At 38.3% G+C, this 15,831-nt stretch overlaps 2 protein-coding genes and 1 long non-coding RNA gene across 3 annotated transcripts in view; 2 read left to right on the top strand and 1 right to left on the bottom strand.

The window, feature by feature from the left end:
- The window catches only part of Arf4 (ADP ribosylation factor 4), a 17,428-nt gene extending 14,205 nt beyond the window's left edge, over positions 1-3,223 (top strand). The window contains exon 6 of the mRNA XM_031360963.1: positions 2,268-3,223. Coding sequence (XP_031216823.1) covers positions 2,268-2,354 — 87 coding nt within the window. The 3' untranslated portion in view covers positions 2,355-3,223. The remainder of the gene's footprint in view (positions 1-2,267) is intronic.
- Positions 3,224-8,767: 5,544 nt separating this feature from the next.
- On the bottom strand, positions 8,768-14,595 carry Pde12 (phosphodiesterase 12). Its single transcript, XM_031360962.1, has 3 exons — positions 13,160-14,595; positions 12,175-12,253; positions 8,768-11,588 (listed from the first exon to the last, which is right to left on the bottom strand). Exons 1-3 carry the CDS (start codon positions 14,462-14,464, stop codon positions 11,146-11,148), a joined length of 1,827 nt encoding a protein of 608 aa, XP_031216822.1. The 5' UTR covers positions 14,465-14,595; the 3' UTR covers positions 8,768-11,145.
- Positions 14,596-14,791: 196 nt separating this feature from the next.
- On the top strand, positions 14,792-15,782 carry LOC116084120. Its single transcript, XR_004116045.1, has 2 exons — positions 14,792-15,144; positions 15,449-15,782. It is a non-coding gene; the product is annotated as an uncharacterized LOC116084120 (long non-coding RNA).
- Positions 15,783-15,831: the final 49 nt, after the last annotated feature.

Below are 15,831 nucleotides of genomic sequence, written 5' to 3' on the forward strand. Positions count from 1 at the left end.
AGGCAGGAGACTGACTTTCCTTGAAGTTTACGCCTCAGATACCGCCTTCACGCAAAGTGTGCATGGCATTCTAAGACTTTTTTTTTTGTTGTTGTTGTTTTTTGTTTTGTTTTTCAAGACAGGGTTTCTCTGTGTAGCCCTGGCTGTCCTGGAACTCACTCTGTAGACCAGGCTGGCCTCGAACTCAGAAATCCGCCTGCCTCTGCCTCCCAAGTGCTGGGATTAAAGGCGTGAGCCACCACCGCCTGGCAGGACTTTTTTTTTTTTAACTGTAAATACTGCATTGAAGTTTGCTTTTAAAAATATTAGTCTTCTATTTTATTTTTATTTTATTTTTATTTAATTTTATATTTTGTACTGAATGTAATAACAGTGTTGAGTTGAATATGTAGAGGTTACAAACATTCTTAAATTTGTATCATTCAAATAGTTCTCCAACTATTTATTTTTACTATTCCCTATGGTGTTGGAATGTGAACCCAGAGTGTTTCTTGCACAAGTTAGGGTAATCATCCTAACACTGAATAGCATCTCCAGCTTAGCAGAATTTTATACTTGGCTTGCTTTTTTTAGGTGGTGCTCACTAAATATAAATAGTCTGTGCTGGCCTTAAACTTAGGGTCATCTTCCTGCCTCCTGTTTTTCTTTCCTCAGTTCAAGGATTGCAGGCATGCAATCATACCAAGCTCTACATGTTGGGATGTTTATAAAAGGCCCAGGATATACCAACTGTAATTTTGATCATATTGTTTAGTGCTCTTTGCTTATTAACTTTGAAAACCTTATGGAGAAACCTCTACTGATATATTTTTGAAGGTATTTTGAATACAAAATTACAAGAAATACTGTGCCTGCTATCAAATAGCTTCTCATTTTACGTCGGTGATTGATGTGTTGGTAATATTCCCATACATATAAATTGTATCACAAACATGAGACCTTGTTTAAAAAAAAAAAAAAGAAGATGCTGTCAACAGTGTGTCCTGTCCTTTCCAAGAGCTTTGCATTAATTTGCCAACATGGCAGATACCATTTATTTATTGTGTAGTCTGTTGCAGGGTCCCAAAATGGATTTAAAAAGATACATGATAAGAGAGAACTTTTTCATGCTGTGGGGATATGAATTTGTCTTCCCCTCCCTGCTGGGCTAATATAGGGTATTTGGTCTTCAGATAATTAGCAGTATGGTAAACCTACCATGGCCTTGCAACATGAAAATAAGATTTTATTCTAAGGTGAAAGAAGACTAATTTGTTAAAAAGAAATAAATTACCCATTAAATGTGAATTATTTTCTAAGTGTTTCAAGTTTTGTGAGTTTTTTTGGTTTTGGTTTTTGTTGTTGTTTTGTTTGTGAGACAAGGTCTTCCCAACCTCCTTTTATTTTTATTTATTTATTTATTTTTGGTTTCTAGAGAGGGTTTCTTTGTATAGCCCTGACCTGGAACTCATTCTGTAGACCAGGCTGGCCTTGAACTCCCGAAATCTGCCTGCCTCTGCCTCCCAAGTGCTGGGAGTAAAGGTGTGTACCACCACTGCCCGGCTCCTTTTCTTTTTTTTCTTTTTTTTTTTAAATACTTAGATTTTGTTGTGTTCATACAAACAAGTAGGAATTTTAACTGTTTAAAATGTGAGCTTTTTTGGAATATGTGAGAACAAAGATGCTAAAATTGTTTTTAAAACAATAAAATTATTTAAAAAGTAAAGGTTCTTAGAATATCAACAAACATCTTTCAGAAATTTACCCCTTTTACACTGTAAATGTGGCTTAATGGCAAAGGACTTGCCTAGCACATGTGGGGGCCCTGAGTATGATCTCCAGCACTACAAAAATTAAAGTTTAAAAAATGTGCTCATGTGTCTACTTAGTTTATATAATGAGGATCTTATGGATTACATAGGTAGTTTAAGATTTTCCCACTATTTCTCAGATTATGTGGGGGGAAGGTAAACTGATAAATTCATTGAAGGATCGATGTAGTTTTAAATGGGTAGAGTGAGAAACAAGAGGTGTGAGAACATACCTGAAGGATCAAGGTTGAGTGACCTGTATAGTTAGCTAGAGCGTTAAGTTCATGTTTGTGGGATGTAAGTACTCACTCCCTTATGCTTAATACTGTGACTTTATAGTTTCCATTTTTGTATACTTGTAACTGTTGACTCAGTAGTGCCCTTAGGCATTTATGGGGAGGGACTTAATATTTTTTTTAAAAATGGTACTATGTATTGTCTTGTTAATCAAGTGTTTTCTTGTTCTTTTTTTCACAGTGGTATGTCCAAGCCACTTGTGCTACACAAGGAACTGGTCTGTATGAGGGACTGGATTGGCTGTCAAACGAACTGTCAAAACGTTAAATGAAACTGGATATCTAACCAAGGACATGTTTGATAGAATTGGTCTAGGCTTGTTACAACAAAATTAGTTTGCATCTTGGTTATTAAAGGATATCTGAGACAGGTTTGGGCAGAAATTACAGCGTTGAAAACTTGTTTTGTTGCCAATTATTGTTTACCAAGAACAATGTTGCTATTTAGCAACATGCTTGAGTTTAAGAGAAATTTTCCTTGGAAAAGAAAAGTATCCATTATTATACTTTCCTTGAACCTAACTGCCTGATATATACTATTGTGACATCTTTAAACAAATTTGAATGTTTTTTGAACCCACAAGGATAATGTTTTAAAGTTACTCCCTTGGTACTTTACAGATACCTTTATCATTCCTTGGACAGTCTGCTGATTTAAAAGTGTAGCATTCCATTTGTATTTATTTCTACCCCTTGGCAAAAAGATTTTTCTAATAATGCTTGTACAGGCCAGGGACGTGCTCCAAAACACTATTCAGTTTTCTTGTACTGAGGATTCCCCCCACCACCCTCACATTATTGACTCCTGGCTTCTGTCAGCCAAACTTTGATGTAATTTGGATTTGATAGCAATTTCTGTGCTGGTTGCAAAGAGTTCATATTGAGATAACTTTTAATACTCAGCAGATTGTCTTACTTTATATTGTTATCTTTTTTTATGTTGCATGTTGCTTTTGGAATCAACCTGACTCTTTGCCCAGTATATGATAGTTTTGCTGGTTTTTACTGTTTATTGATGAACATATCTTCCTTAAGAATTTTTTGAAAACTCATCAAATTTAATGAATAAGTTTTCTTCATAACCCATTTGGAATTATTCCTAATAAAATGATTTTAAATAAACATGATTATGTGTTCTTTTAGCCTTTGCAATATTTGAAACTGATTTCCTTACATAACAAAGTGGATTTTCATATTTTACATGGTACGGCCAAATCCAAGTGAATTTACTTACGGTTTAAGTTGTGAGTAAACTTAACCATGGGTTATCATGTGCATTAAAGTAAAGTGAAGAAATTTATTTTTTCTAGTAGAATATCATTTGAAGCTATGAAGTTCAAAGGTCAGATCAAGAAGAACAAGAAGTTGTCATAATATGAACTCCAGAAGTAGAGTATGAAAGGGTTGGTGGTGAAGCTTAGTTGGTAGATGCTTACCTTGTATACATTGAGTTTGATCCCAGCATCATGTGCCACAGAGGTGGCAGAACTATCAGAAATCATCGTCGTCCACTTACTGAGTTTGAGGCCAGCATAAGACCTTTCTCTATTTTGACAAGTGGGTATGCATACATTGGACAACTAACATTAGATAGAATGCATAGCTAAGTGATGCCACTCTGAGAATAGACTACAAGCACTGTGGGATTTAGCATTTCAAATGTCAGCACAAGATGGATATGACCTACTTGTTATGGTGGCAGCAGTGATACATGCCATATCTTCTGGTTAGAATGGAATTTTGTCTGTATCGTCTCATGTATTATAAACTGATTTTTTATGATTTGTAATAGCTCTTACAGATGTAGATAAACTCATGGATCAAAAATATGTATTTCTTTTCTTGTTTGTGTTCTTGAGACAGGGTTTCTCTGTCTAACAGCCCCTCTAGCTGTCCTGGAAATTGCTTTGTAGATCAGGCTGGTCTTGAACTTAAGAGATCCACCTGCCTTTGCCTCCCAAGTGCTGGGATTAAAGGTATGGACCACTATACCCAGCTTCAAAGTTTTAGTTCTGAAGTCAATTACATGCTTGTATAATGTGTGTTTTTATATTGTTAAAATAAAAGCCACTGAATTTAGCAAAGTAAACTGAAGTTAAGCAGTTTCTGAGTATCTGAAATAGGTTATTGGGATAAAGTATGTTTCATTAGTGTGCTTCATTTGATGTGATTGAAATATCCTTAGCCCTTCTTTCCAAGTTTTTAGAGAAAACTAAAATACAGTTTTAGTACAGTGTGTGTGTTTTATGGGATATGTGAAACTTCCATAAGTTAAGGCATTGGAAGTACTGTAAAGTAACTTTAAAATCTAAGCTAGAGGGATGGCTCAGTGGTTAAGCACTGGTTGCTATTCCAGCTTGCCAGCACCCAGATGGCGCCTCAGAACTATCTATAACTGCAGCTACGGGGGTTCCAAAGCTCTCTTCTGGCCTCTGTGAGCACTCTACACATGGTAAACAGACACATGAAGACAAAACACATAAAATGAAAAAATTTTAAATATTTGCCAGGCAGTGGTGGCGAGCCCCTTTAATCCCAGCATTGTAGTTAGCTACATTTAGGCAAATATTAATAACAATTATTTCTGTATTCCATGTAACATGTTTAAGTGACTGAATTAACAAACTAGACTCAGTAAACAGCAATATCAAGATTCAGTCAAAAAGAAGTAAAGCAGCTGTTATTGATGCCTTCTAAAACATTGTTTACAATAGAAGAAATGAAACTAGGTTCCTTCCAACTTGTAATCTCTACTCTGCAAACGAGTGGTAATGCATTCATTTTCACTGGGCACTTAAGGACTAGCTCTTAGGAACTGTTCTGGCTTTAGTTAGCAGTGGTTCATTTTTTGTCCAGATGTATAGGCATGTATGGTATTCTCTCTACATGTTCATTTTCCACAATTTCAGTCCTTGTGTTCCACTATGTTTTAAAAATTAAATGGAAGGTTTAAAAAGAATTAGGTTTGAAATAACTTAAATTTTTTATTAGTATATTGTATTTTTATCAGTTAAACTATCATATGTATGCACACACACAAAATTGATACAGGGTATGATGCTGTTTTATGAATCCATTTGGAGTCTTATAAGTAGGGAACAACATGTTCCCTACTGGAAAGAGGAATGTAAATTAAAAAGCAAAAGCAGTACACTTCATACTAGAATACCTATAATCAGAAAACTTGAAGATGTTGAGGATGTGTAGAAATCTGAACTCTCATGTTTTGCTGGTAGATTGTGCACCTGCTTTCAGTAATCTAGCAGTTTCTCAAAAGCTAAGTTTATTTCCACGTGACCCAACAGTTCTACCCCTGTGGAAGAGGAATGCCCAGGAGAAATGAAAACAGCCACACAGAACTTGTACACAAATGTTGACAGCAAAATTACTTGTGGAAGCAGTATGAATGTCCATTAATCTACAAGTAGATTGATAAAATATAGTATAAACTAACAATGGCAAATTCATTAAAAAAAAAAAAAGTACTGATGCTACAACATGGAAGTACCTAAACACCTAGAGTGAAAGAAAACAGTCATAAAATAGATATTTTTGAAATATGTATTTATGAAAGTCCAAAATAGACATTTCATGGAGACAGGTAAAGGGTTGTCCAGGCAAACAGAGTGACTACCTGTAAGTACAGGGTTTCTCTGACATTCAAATACCATAAGCTCTTAAAGTTAACACTACCAGTTTAAGAATAAGGGGAAGACTAGAACGATGGGAAATATGAAAGGGGAATGTAATTCGTTTTAGATAATCTGTTTAACCCAGTTTTTCTTTAACTGTACTGAGTCAGTCTTATAATTCAGGCTGGCCTCCAACTTACTAAACAGCTGTGGGTGGCACTGAACTGATTCATCTGCTTCCACCTCCCAAGTGCTAGGATTAGTGCTGTGTGCCGCCTTTAACAGCTGTCAAAATACAGAGTATCTTCTATGTAACTTTGGATGTATGGTTTGCAATAACATTTATGTGTGATAAATTCTCTTTAAAGTGCCTATTCAATATAAGAAAGTCAGCTAAACTGTCAAATTCCCTACAGAACCAATCCCAATATTTCTAGGAAGCACATACAAACTAGCAAAAATGCAACCTATGAATATTTCAGTATACTAAAGAAATGCGCAATGGCAACTCACCAGGGTATCAGAGTTGCCAGATGAAATAGGCTTAGATTCACCACAAAATGGATCTTTGATGGAGGTAGTTTTTTTATCGTCCCAAGGAAATTGCTTTTGTTTTTCAAAACAGGGTAATAGTCCTGGTGGTCTAGGCTGACCAGGCTGGCCTTGAAATCAGACTGAACCTGCCTCTGCCTCCTAAGAGACCAAAGGTGTGCACCACCACACCCAGCTTCCAATGAGTTTAAAAATGAACAATTAAAAAAAAACACTGCAGAGCCAAATGGTGGTAGTGTACACCCTTAATCCTCGCACTTAGGAGGCAAATCTCCAGTTCAAGGCTAGCCTGGTCTACATAGAGAAACCCTCAGAAAAAAAAAAAAAACAAACATCACAGAGCTTGGGTTTTGAAAAATCAAGAGGTTCCTATCAGAATAAATCAGCCTGTAAATTGAATGATATTAAGTCAGCTGAACTGACTGCTTAACGACTGGTTTTTCTAGTTTTTGTTTTTTTTTCCTTGGTGATTTTTACGGGTATGGGTATGTTTTGCCTGCAATGCCTGGAGTCCAGAGATGCCAGTTGAGGATGCTGGACCTCCTGGACCTGGAGTTACAAAAGGTTGCGGGTAATGAACTCCGGCTCCTTTGGAAGAACAAATGGTCTTTTCAGGCTTGGGTTTAATGTTTTAAATGTCACTTATCAATAGTTATATAGTGGATAGCTCAACTGATAAGCTTAATGCTTGAAATTAGTTTCTATAGAAGTTATTAGCATCTGTATTATTAATATATTATAGGTGATCAAGTAATATTTCCCCACCTCTTTCTTAACAGGGTAAATGGCAGCTTAAGTTTATTGGCTTAAAGTTTGTTACCTTGAATTTAGAGATTTTTTTTTAAAAAATCATAATAGCTTGACCTTTTAATAATTATACATTTTAATTTATTACTATACTTAATTATATCCATCCATCTCATTTTCTCAAAATTTAGACATTCTTGCCATCTGCTAATCTGTACCTTTTAGATTTTAAAGTGGACCAATTTAAAAGTAAGTTCTCTGCAATTTGCTAAAATGTGAAATATTGCCTTTTGTTGTACAGGTCTTAGGCCTTTACCAAAAATCTTTGCAGTCAGGGTTTTTTTTTTTTTTTTTTATTTTAGATATTTTCTTTATTTACATGCGAATTTCTCCTTTCCCAGTTTCCCCTCCAAAAAACAAAAAAACAAACAAAAACAAACCCCTGTTGCCTCCCCCCTCCCCAAGGGTTTTATTTTTAACTTTGATATTCAGTTTTCTTTAAAGGAAGCAGTAAAACCTTTCCTACTTGGCACAAGTTCATAAAAATAAGTAGCAGTTGCTGAAGGTGGGCTCTGGAAAAAGAAGTTTGATAAGCTCTTTAAAATAAGCTTGTTTGTGACTACAACAACTTCAATTCCAAAGTTGAAAGTGTGTCATTAAAGTATTAACTAGAATGGCTGTTTAAAAAAATGGGCATAAGTTTGTGAGGATGGAGGGAAACCTGAACCTGTATATAACAGAAAGGGAGGTATAAAAGAGTGTAGCCACTGTGGGAAGGAAAGTATGGTAGTGTTGCAGAAAGCTCCAGAGCATTATGAGCCAGCAATTTACCAAATTATATACTCTAAAAGAACTGAAAACAGATGTTTAGACTGGGTGTATAGCTCAGACGAGTTCATACACCAGTTCAGGGTTTGATTCCCTAGCACTACCAAATTAAAAAAAAAAAAAAAAAAAAAAAAAAAAAAAAAAGGATGTTTGACCAAAAACTTGAGCATAAATATCCATAGTACTAATCACAATAGCAAAAATAAACAATCCAAATGTTCAGATAAGCAAGATGTATTATCCGTGTGGTAGAAAATATTCAGCTGTAAAAAAGATGAAGTATTGGTACATACTGTTACACAGATAAACCTGAAAAACATATCAAGTCAATACAGACAGATATATCAAAACTGGCAGATGATATATCTATACTGGTAGAGAATGAGGATATAATTTAGGCTTTCCTTTTGAAGTAATAAAAATGCCTTAGAATCAGTTCCACAACAGTGAATGTATTAAATACAACTAAGTTGTCTACAGTGATTTGGTATTGTAAGCAGAATGCAATATTGTTATACTGTAATGCTAGAAACTCACCCAGGTAATAATTCATCACCATTTATTAGAAATGGCATATTTCTTAGAAACTAGGACCATAGAACTTACTTCATCAGTGAAAGCTCTTATCCTCTCTACAAATGAAAGCAAGATAGTACCTCTTGCAAGTATGCTGAGCAAAAGATTTTCAAATGCATTTTTGAATAGGGTTTAGAAAATTAGTGTTGGCCATATTTCAGAAGATTTCCCTATTGAGTTTTATGATGAATACTACAAACTTCTATCTTCCCTTACATTATAGAGATTTTAGATTTTAGAGTTTTAAAGAAAAGATACTGTAGCCAGAAATGATATTCTTGCTAGTAAATTGCAAACTGTTAGTGTTATTGGGACAACTTTAAGAATTGATTTTAACAGAATAACATACTCTAAAATATTCACATTTCCTTTATTAAGAATTTGTGACATAAGTGTGGTTTGCCACAAAGTTGCTAGAATTCTCAGAATTATTAAAATTAAATACTAAAAATTTCAAAAGTAATAGAAAAATGCAGCCACAAAGATAGCTTTAGACACTTCTGATTAACACTTTGTCCCATCATAAGTACAAATAAATTTGGTATAATCTTCATAGAATTTGAGGAGTGTTCCCTACCTTTGCACATCTGTATGCTAGAGTTAAATCTTTACACTTCATTATTGGAATATCCTGAAATATCTGTATATAATCTGCCTATACCATTTAATCCACAAATATCAAATTTAAGGATTTAGAATGTGGGATGTTTGGTAGATAAATCAACAGTTCACCACGGAGTTAATACAGGATGTCAATGCATGGGTATAAATAATCTCACATTAGAAACATTTTTCTTTCAAAATGTTGACTTCTTGCTGAGTAAATTACTGTTAATTCCTGAAGCGTTCATGTAAATTTGTCAACATGGTTATCTGAAGGCAAAACAAAGCCAAATTTTGAAAAGGGTTGTAGCTTTGATGTAGCTTGGCAGTACTATTCATGGTTAGCATGCTCAGGATTCTGGGTTGAATCCCCAGGAACACAGAAATTAAAATAATACTGAAAAAATATTTTGCAAAAAACCTAGTTTTGACTATATAAACTGTCATTGAAATGCTCTCACAAGTGGCATGTATATGGCTGGGAATATAACTGAGTGCCCTGAATTTGATCCTTGAGAAACAATGTACTACCATATTTAGGAAGGCACAATTTGGTAATATCAACTTTTCATCAGCTCTTTTTTTTTTTTTTTTTTTTTAAAGCATACCAAGAAACTGCTAATGATTATTTCCCTTTAAATAATTTGAATAAAGGTTCAATGTGAAGTGCAAATGAAATGCCTATGTTTTTTCAGACTTACTAACCTAAGAGTATCTGATAGTAGAATATGAAATCACACACCACATTAGAAGAATATGGGGACAAAAACACTGGATTTACAGATTAAAAATTTTGAAATAGGGGCTTCAAGGCTGGAAAATGAGACCTCTTTGAGGTGTGAGGCCTTTACTCCCCATGCTAGAAATTAACTGCAGAATGCTATGCTTATGCTCCAGTTAAAACTGGACATCACAAAGCAATAGCTAAAGCATTACCAAGAAGGTATGAAGTAAAAGTATCGAAACTAGATACTAAGCAACACAACTTGGAGTTTCTCATCTTAAAATGTTGGCTTCATTTTAAATTTTTAAAATAAATTATGTGACACTGTTCTGTTCCTCAAGCTATAATGCTTACATCTATAAAAAGTTTATTTCAGATATTGACAAAAACCCAGTTCCCTTTTTTCCTATGTATGTAGCCCAAGCTGACCTTGAACTGTGTAACCCAGACCAGAACTGAACTCAAAGCAGTGCTGCCCCAGGCTCCTGAATGCTAGGATTACAGCTATAAAGCACCATGCCTGCTTCCCTTTTTCCTATTTATAAAACTGGCAGTTTTGAAAACACTTCTAGCTTAGAAATGCTCAATGGTTCACCTACATTCTGAAGCTTCTATCAGAAGTTTCTCGTAAGATAATTGTGCTGTATTCTTTTATATCATATGGTCAAGTACCCTGTGTGCTTACAAATATTTGAGTAAGAGTGAAGGTAAGAGATCAAGTCATGTTCCCGGTCCCTTTGAATACTCTCTTGTGCTTGTATCCTATTATTAAAATGAGGTGAAGTGCAAGTGAGAAGACAAATTAGATGCATTTGAACCATCATTTGTGCACTGAAAAACAATTTGAGAAGGAAAATACCTTGCTAACTGAAAAACGAAGAAGCTGTAAGAACTAGTAATGGTATATTTTAATCTTTTGTTAAAGCTCCAAAATTATAATAAATTCTAACCAAATTGAGGTAGTGACAGACTAATGTATTCCATGTGTCTCTCAAGTCTCTCACATTTTACCTACATGTCCCCTCCTTCCCCAATTATATTAACATAATTCAATGTAAAATGTGCTTTGAAAGAAAAATTGAGATTATTTAAATAGTACTTAAAAAAATCTTAGTTACCAGCTTAAAAAAATTATAAAATGTACAGAATAATTCACTTTTCTTCTTGCTAGCCACAAATACGTTTTCTTCCAAATGTAGGGAATTAAAAAAAGAGGATAAAGATATTAAATGATGCAAACATCAACTGGTTCTATAACAAAGCTGTCTGGAACATAACCAGTAGGGAATGACCATAATGTTTAGTGACGCCTCATTGAAGGTTTCTATATAAGCTTTGTTTCATATTAAATTTTCTGAAAAGTACCTAGCTTCTTATCAGAGTTAGTGAAGCAAAATCTATTTCCATTTTAAGTCACATACAAGTGCTATGTGGTCAGATGGATGAGAAACACTAGGTAAGGCCTGGTGGGTGGTAACTTCTTCATGACTAGGTAATGGGATCACCTGTTCAACCTCCAAAGTATTTAAGTCAATGAAAATGTAATCTAGACATCCGTGAAAGCCACCAACATAATTTGTGTAAGCAGGTTCACCACAAGCACTCTTCAGTTTGAAACAGTGTGTGAGAAACATGTTGCATCTCTCCTCTTCCCCATTGGAAGCCCAGTCTTCATGATCCTCCGGAATGCTGCCATTGATGACAAAATGATACATTCCCGTTGATGGTGTACTATTAAAGTCTCCACAAAATATAACTGGTATGCCAGGATAGAGATCACATGAGACGTGTCTAATATGAACTAAGGCTACTGCCATTTGAATGAGACGAATGTATCCACCTACAAAAAAACAAAATCAGTGCTAAGTATTTCTTAAAGCACCACCCCCCAACTCTGAGAGCACACTGCACCTACAAATCATGGTATGTGAATGATACTCAACACACACACACACACACACACACACACACACACACACACACACACACACACCTTACTTTCGATTTTTTTTTTGATGAGTTTTGAAATACATGTTGGCCTAGAACTTGTACTACTCCTGCCACAGAGTCCTCAGGACTGATTACACATGTGCACCACCACTAGAGCCCTATCAAACACTTGAATGTCACTCAGATACTGTAGATGATTATTTCAAGTTGCTAAAGCTTACAAAAATTTCTTGTCTTGGGCCCAGAAAGATGGCTCAGCTAGTAAAAGTGCTTGTTACCAAGTCTGATGACCGGAATCAATCCCAGGGACCCATGTGGTGCAAAAGAACCAACTCTGACCTCTACACATTCCACCTGTCACACACACATGCTAAATATAAATGTATGTGTGTGATTGTGTATGTGTGATTGTGTGTGTGTACAGCTTTACATTAAGTCTCAATGTTTAAGTCATTGTATAGCTAAATAAAACCTACCTTTTGGGTGCCAGTAGAGATGGGTATTAGCAACACATATCTTTTTAGAAGAGTCCGTTGTAGATTGAAGAACTGAAATCTGTAATAGGAAACACCAGAGTTCAGTTGGTGTCTGCCAATCTCCTGAAAACATTTTTGGCTTTGTTTTTTGTTGTTTGAGACAGTTTCTCACTATATACTCCTGACTGTCCTAGAACTCACTATGTAAAGTAGACTGGCCTTGAAACTCATAAAAATCCATCTGCCTCTTCCTCCAAAGTTCTGGGATTAAAGGCAGGTGCCACAATACCCAACTCTCAGGAATGTTTTGTACTTTTAAGACGGAGCTACTTTACTCCACAGTCTCTTGAAAACTAAGATACCAATTTTTAAATCTGACACAAGTTTTTAGGTATGGTAACATGAGTAAATATAACATTTTAGTAACCATCCAATATGTACCATTATGAAAAAATACATTGCAGTTGACAAAATTAAGACAACTGTTTTCAAGTGTGAAAGCACTTGCCTTGGAGTCAGATCTGTTTTTATCAGTCTAGCATTTATGGCATTGTGCCTAGGTGTAAGGTAAGAGAAACCACAACACCTCCCTCATAGATGTGTGTATTCAATTAAATGAACTTACATAGGAGTGTACAGAACACAATAATGCTCGAAAATGGGTAGACATTCCTTTACTTAAAAACTCTAAACAAAAACAATGAGAATGCCCATAGTAACAAGTTACCATGTCTACTTGGATTGTAAGCACTAAGGAATGCCTCTATTCATCTTGTTCAAGGTAACCTGCAGCAGGACAGGCACACTCGAAGAGGTTAATATGTGCTGAATTAAAGAACAGGCTACACTTTTAAGATGCTAGGGCAAAAATACTTTAAAGAAATACGTATTTTCAATGATAAGTACTAATACGCCCCCCCCCACACCCACTCCGACAGCCCCTAATCATGAGCGAGTATGAAGAAAACAGGCAGAGCTACTTGACCTGAAGGACAGACGATCTCTGGAGTACCTTCTCCTGTGCTAATGGGTTCAAAGCCAGTTTCTCTAGTAATTCTTTGTGCAGTGGGTCTGACTTCAGGGCTTCCTGAAAAGAAATGTCGTGTTGGCTAAGAAGCCTGAACTTCGACTTCCGGTAGAAAGTGGCCAGGCCTTCGTGCTGCTTGATTCGGAACACGCCCTCCAGTCCGAAGGCCTCCAGGGCTGGTACCAAGCTGTCCGAGAACACTGCGCGGTCCACCTCTTGCAAACAGATGAGGTCTGCGTTGTAGCCTGTGAGCTCCTTCTGTATAAGGTTCTGGCGGTAGTCAAGCTCCAGGGCGTAGGGGGCACAGTACGGGTACAGGACTGTCCGAGAGAACTCAGTCTGGGCGTACGTATCTGCCAGGATGTTGTAGGAGACAGTGCGGATGAAAGAGTCCTCTGTCACCTTCTTGGTGTAGAGATGTCGATGGTCAAAAGTGCAGGTGCCAGGCCCAGCCTCCACCGGGCACACACTTTCTAGCTCCCGGCTTGGCCCGAAGCGCTGCCCATTGCCCGGCGTGCAGTGAAGCTTGAGCCGTAGCCCGATGTCAGCATTGCACGGGGTGTATACACGCTCCTCCACACCCGTCTCGATCCAAGCAGAAGACTGCAAAGAGTGAGACGAAGACGCGAGGCCGCCGTCCCCAGGTTCTGCCGCCCCGGATTTGACTTCCTTGTACCAGCGGAACACGGAGCTGGCGGGATCCCCAAATTCCAGACCGAGTTTGGGACACACAGGGAAGCCAGCCATGATGTAGCGCGGCAACTGCAGCTCCGTGAAGGTAGGCGGGTTGCGCTCCACCTTGTACTTGACATCGCCGATCTGCAGCACCGCTCCGTCCTGCCAGGCGTCCACATTGAGCACATCCTCAGCCACCGCCTCCTCCCGGTAGTACAGCTTCACCACCGGCTCGCAGGTCGCAGCCGGTTCTGGCTCTGTCGCCGCACAGGCCGCGCCACCGCTCGAGTGGGCTCGGTTCTTCCTGCTCTTCTTGGCAGCCGCTACTTTAGCGTATCCCTTGAGGGCGTTGGTAGCGATCCGGTTGAGGGCTCGGCCCAGAGGCTCGCTCTGGTCCCGCTGCAAGTTTTTGTGGCTGCCGTCGGCCAACGCAAAAGACAGGCTGAGCTTGGGCTCCGAGGGCACACAGCGAACCACCGCGCGCTCCATGGACCCCACCTTCTCGTGAGTCGATGCCTCGGCCCAGCTGCGCTGCTCCACCACCCACCTGACCCCACAAAGCGCGGCGCGGCCTGGGAGCCTCCACATGAACCTGGCTGCAGACAAGATCAGAGATCCAGAGATCACCCGGAGTTAAATCCACAGGGAGGAGCGGCCGCAAGCTGCTAAAAGACCCATTCAGACCGTGGACTTCCGGTCGGCGGCAAGCAGAAGCCGCGGCGTGAGCATAAAGCGCGCGGTGTTCCTGGCTCGCACTTTCGCCAAGTCGACTTGCCCGCTCGTTCTTGTTATAGCCGCCCGTCTCGAGATTCAAGCGCTTTGGTGTTTGTATTCAACACGGGTGAAAGGCAAAGAGAGAAGGAAGCATTAAATTGCCAGAAGGAACTACCAGAACCCGAAGTTTTGTTGAAAGTGCAGGCTGAGGGCGGGAACAATAGGCTTACGGAGCCGGAAGTGACTGGGTGGTGCCTCCGGGAAACCCTAGACTTGCTGTCAATTCCCGTTGCTCCGGTCAGGGCTGTGTGTGGGCGCCGGTCTCGCCAGTAGGATTGCAACGTCGGCTCTCCACAGTTGGCAGACCTGTTCCTTGTATTTCGAGGTGTGGCGGGTTGAGTGAAGCTAGGCACGACAAGCGTGGAGCCTGCGGTAGCTAAGTAGCTCCGAGCCACCCGCCGGGTTTCTCCCCCAGCTTGTGAGCTCCGAGGAATCAAAACACAAGATGCATAGTTTACTTAAACCTCACGGTTTTGTTGTTGTTAGTTTTTGAGGTAGGTTTCGTATCCGTCGCTGAACCCAGGAAGACTGAGTCAAAGCTACATGGCATAGTAAATTAAGAAAAAGTACGGACATGTTTTCGAAAGCTGTTAAGTGTTTTAAGTCGTACAGAGCTTGGAAGGCCTTGTCTTTGTAGGGGTGCAAGGTTTAGCAAATAAAATTTAAGAACTCTTTAAACAAAGATGCTAAACCCTTCCCTATTTTACTTTATTTGAAGATTAAATTTCGCCGAGAGTTTTATTTCTATTTTTATTTCTTTTAAAACTCTTAACATGAATGATCTTGGTTTATTTGTAGACCAAAACGAAGTTCTATCTGACCGGAACAGTGAGCCCAGGGAGCAGTAGTCTGTAAGAAGGACCCTTCAACTGTACTGAACTCAGATTGTCAGGCCTGGCAGCAACCATTTTTACCTACTGAGCCATTTCGCCAGCCCAGACCCTTTGTTTGCATGATCTTTTATTTTTCAAGAAGTATTGTGACAATATCAAATCTCATGGAAAGCTTGTTTTTAGTCCACAAGCTTGAAAGTAATAAGTAAATGCTTTGGGTATTCCTGGGTGTCCTGGAACTCAGAGATCTGCCTGTCTCTGCCCCCTGAGTGCTGGAATTAAAGGCATACACCACCATGCCCAGCTGTAAGTGCCTTTATTCTTTTTTTTTTTTTTTTTTTTTTTTTT

The sequence above is a fragment of the Mastomys coucha genome, unplaced genomic scaffold (assembly GCF_008632895.1).
Source record: "Mastomys coucha isolate ucsf_1 unplaced genomic scaffold, UCSF_Mcou_1 pScaffold9, whole genome shotgun sequence".
NCBI classification, from domain to species: Eukaryota; Metazoa; Chordata; class Mammalia; order Rodentia; family Muridae; genus Mastomys; species Mastomys coucha.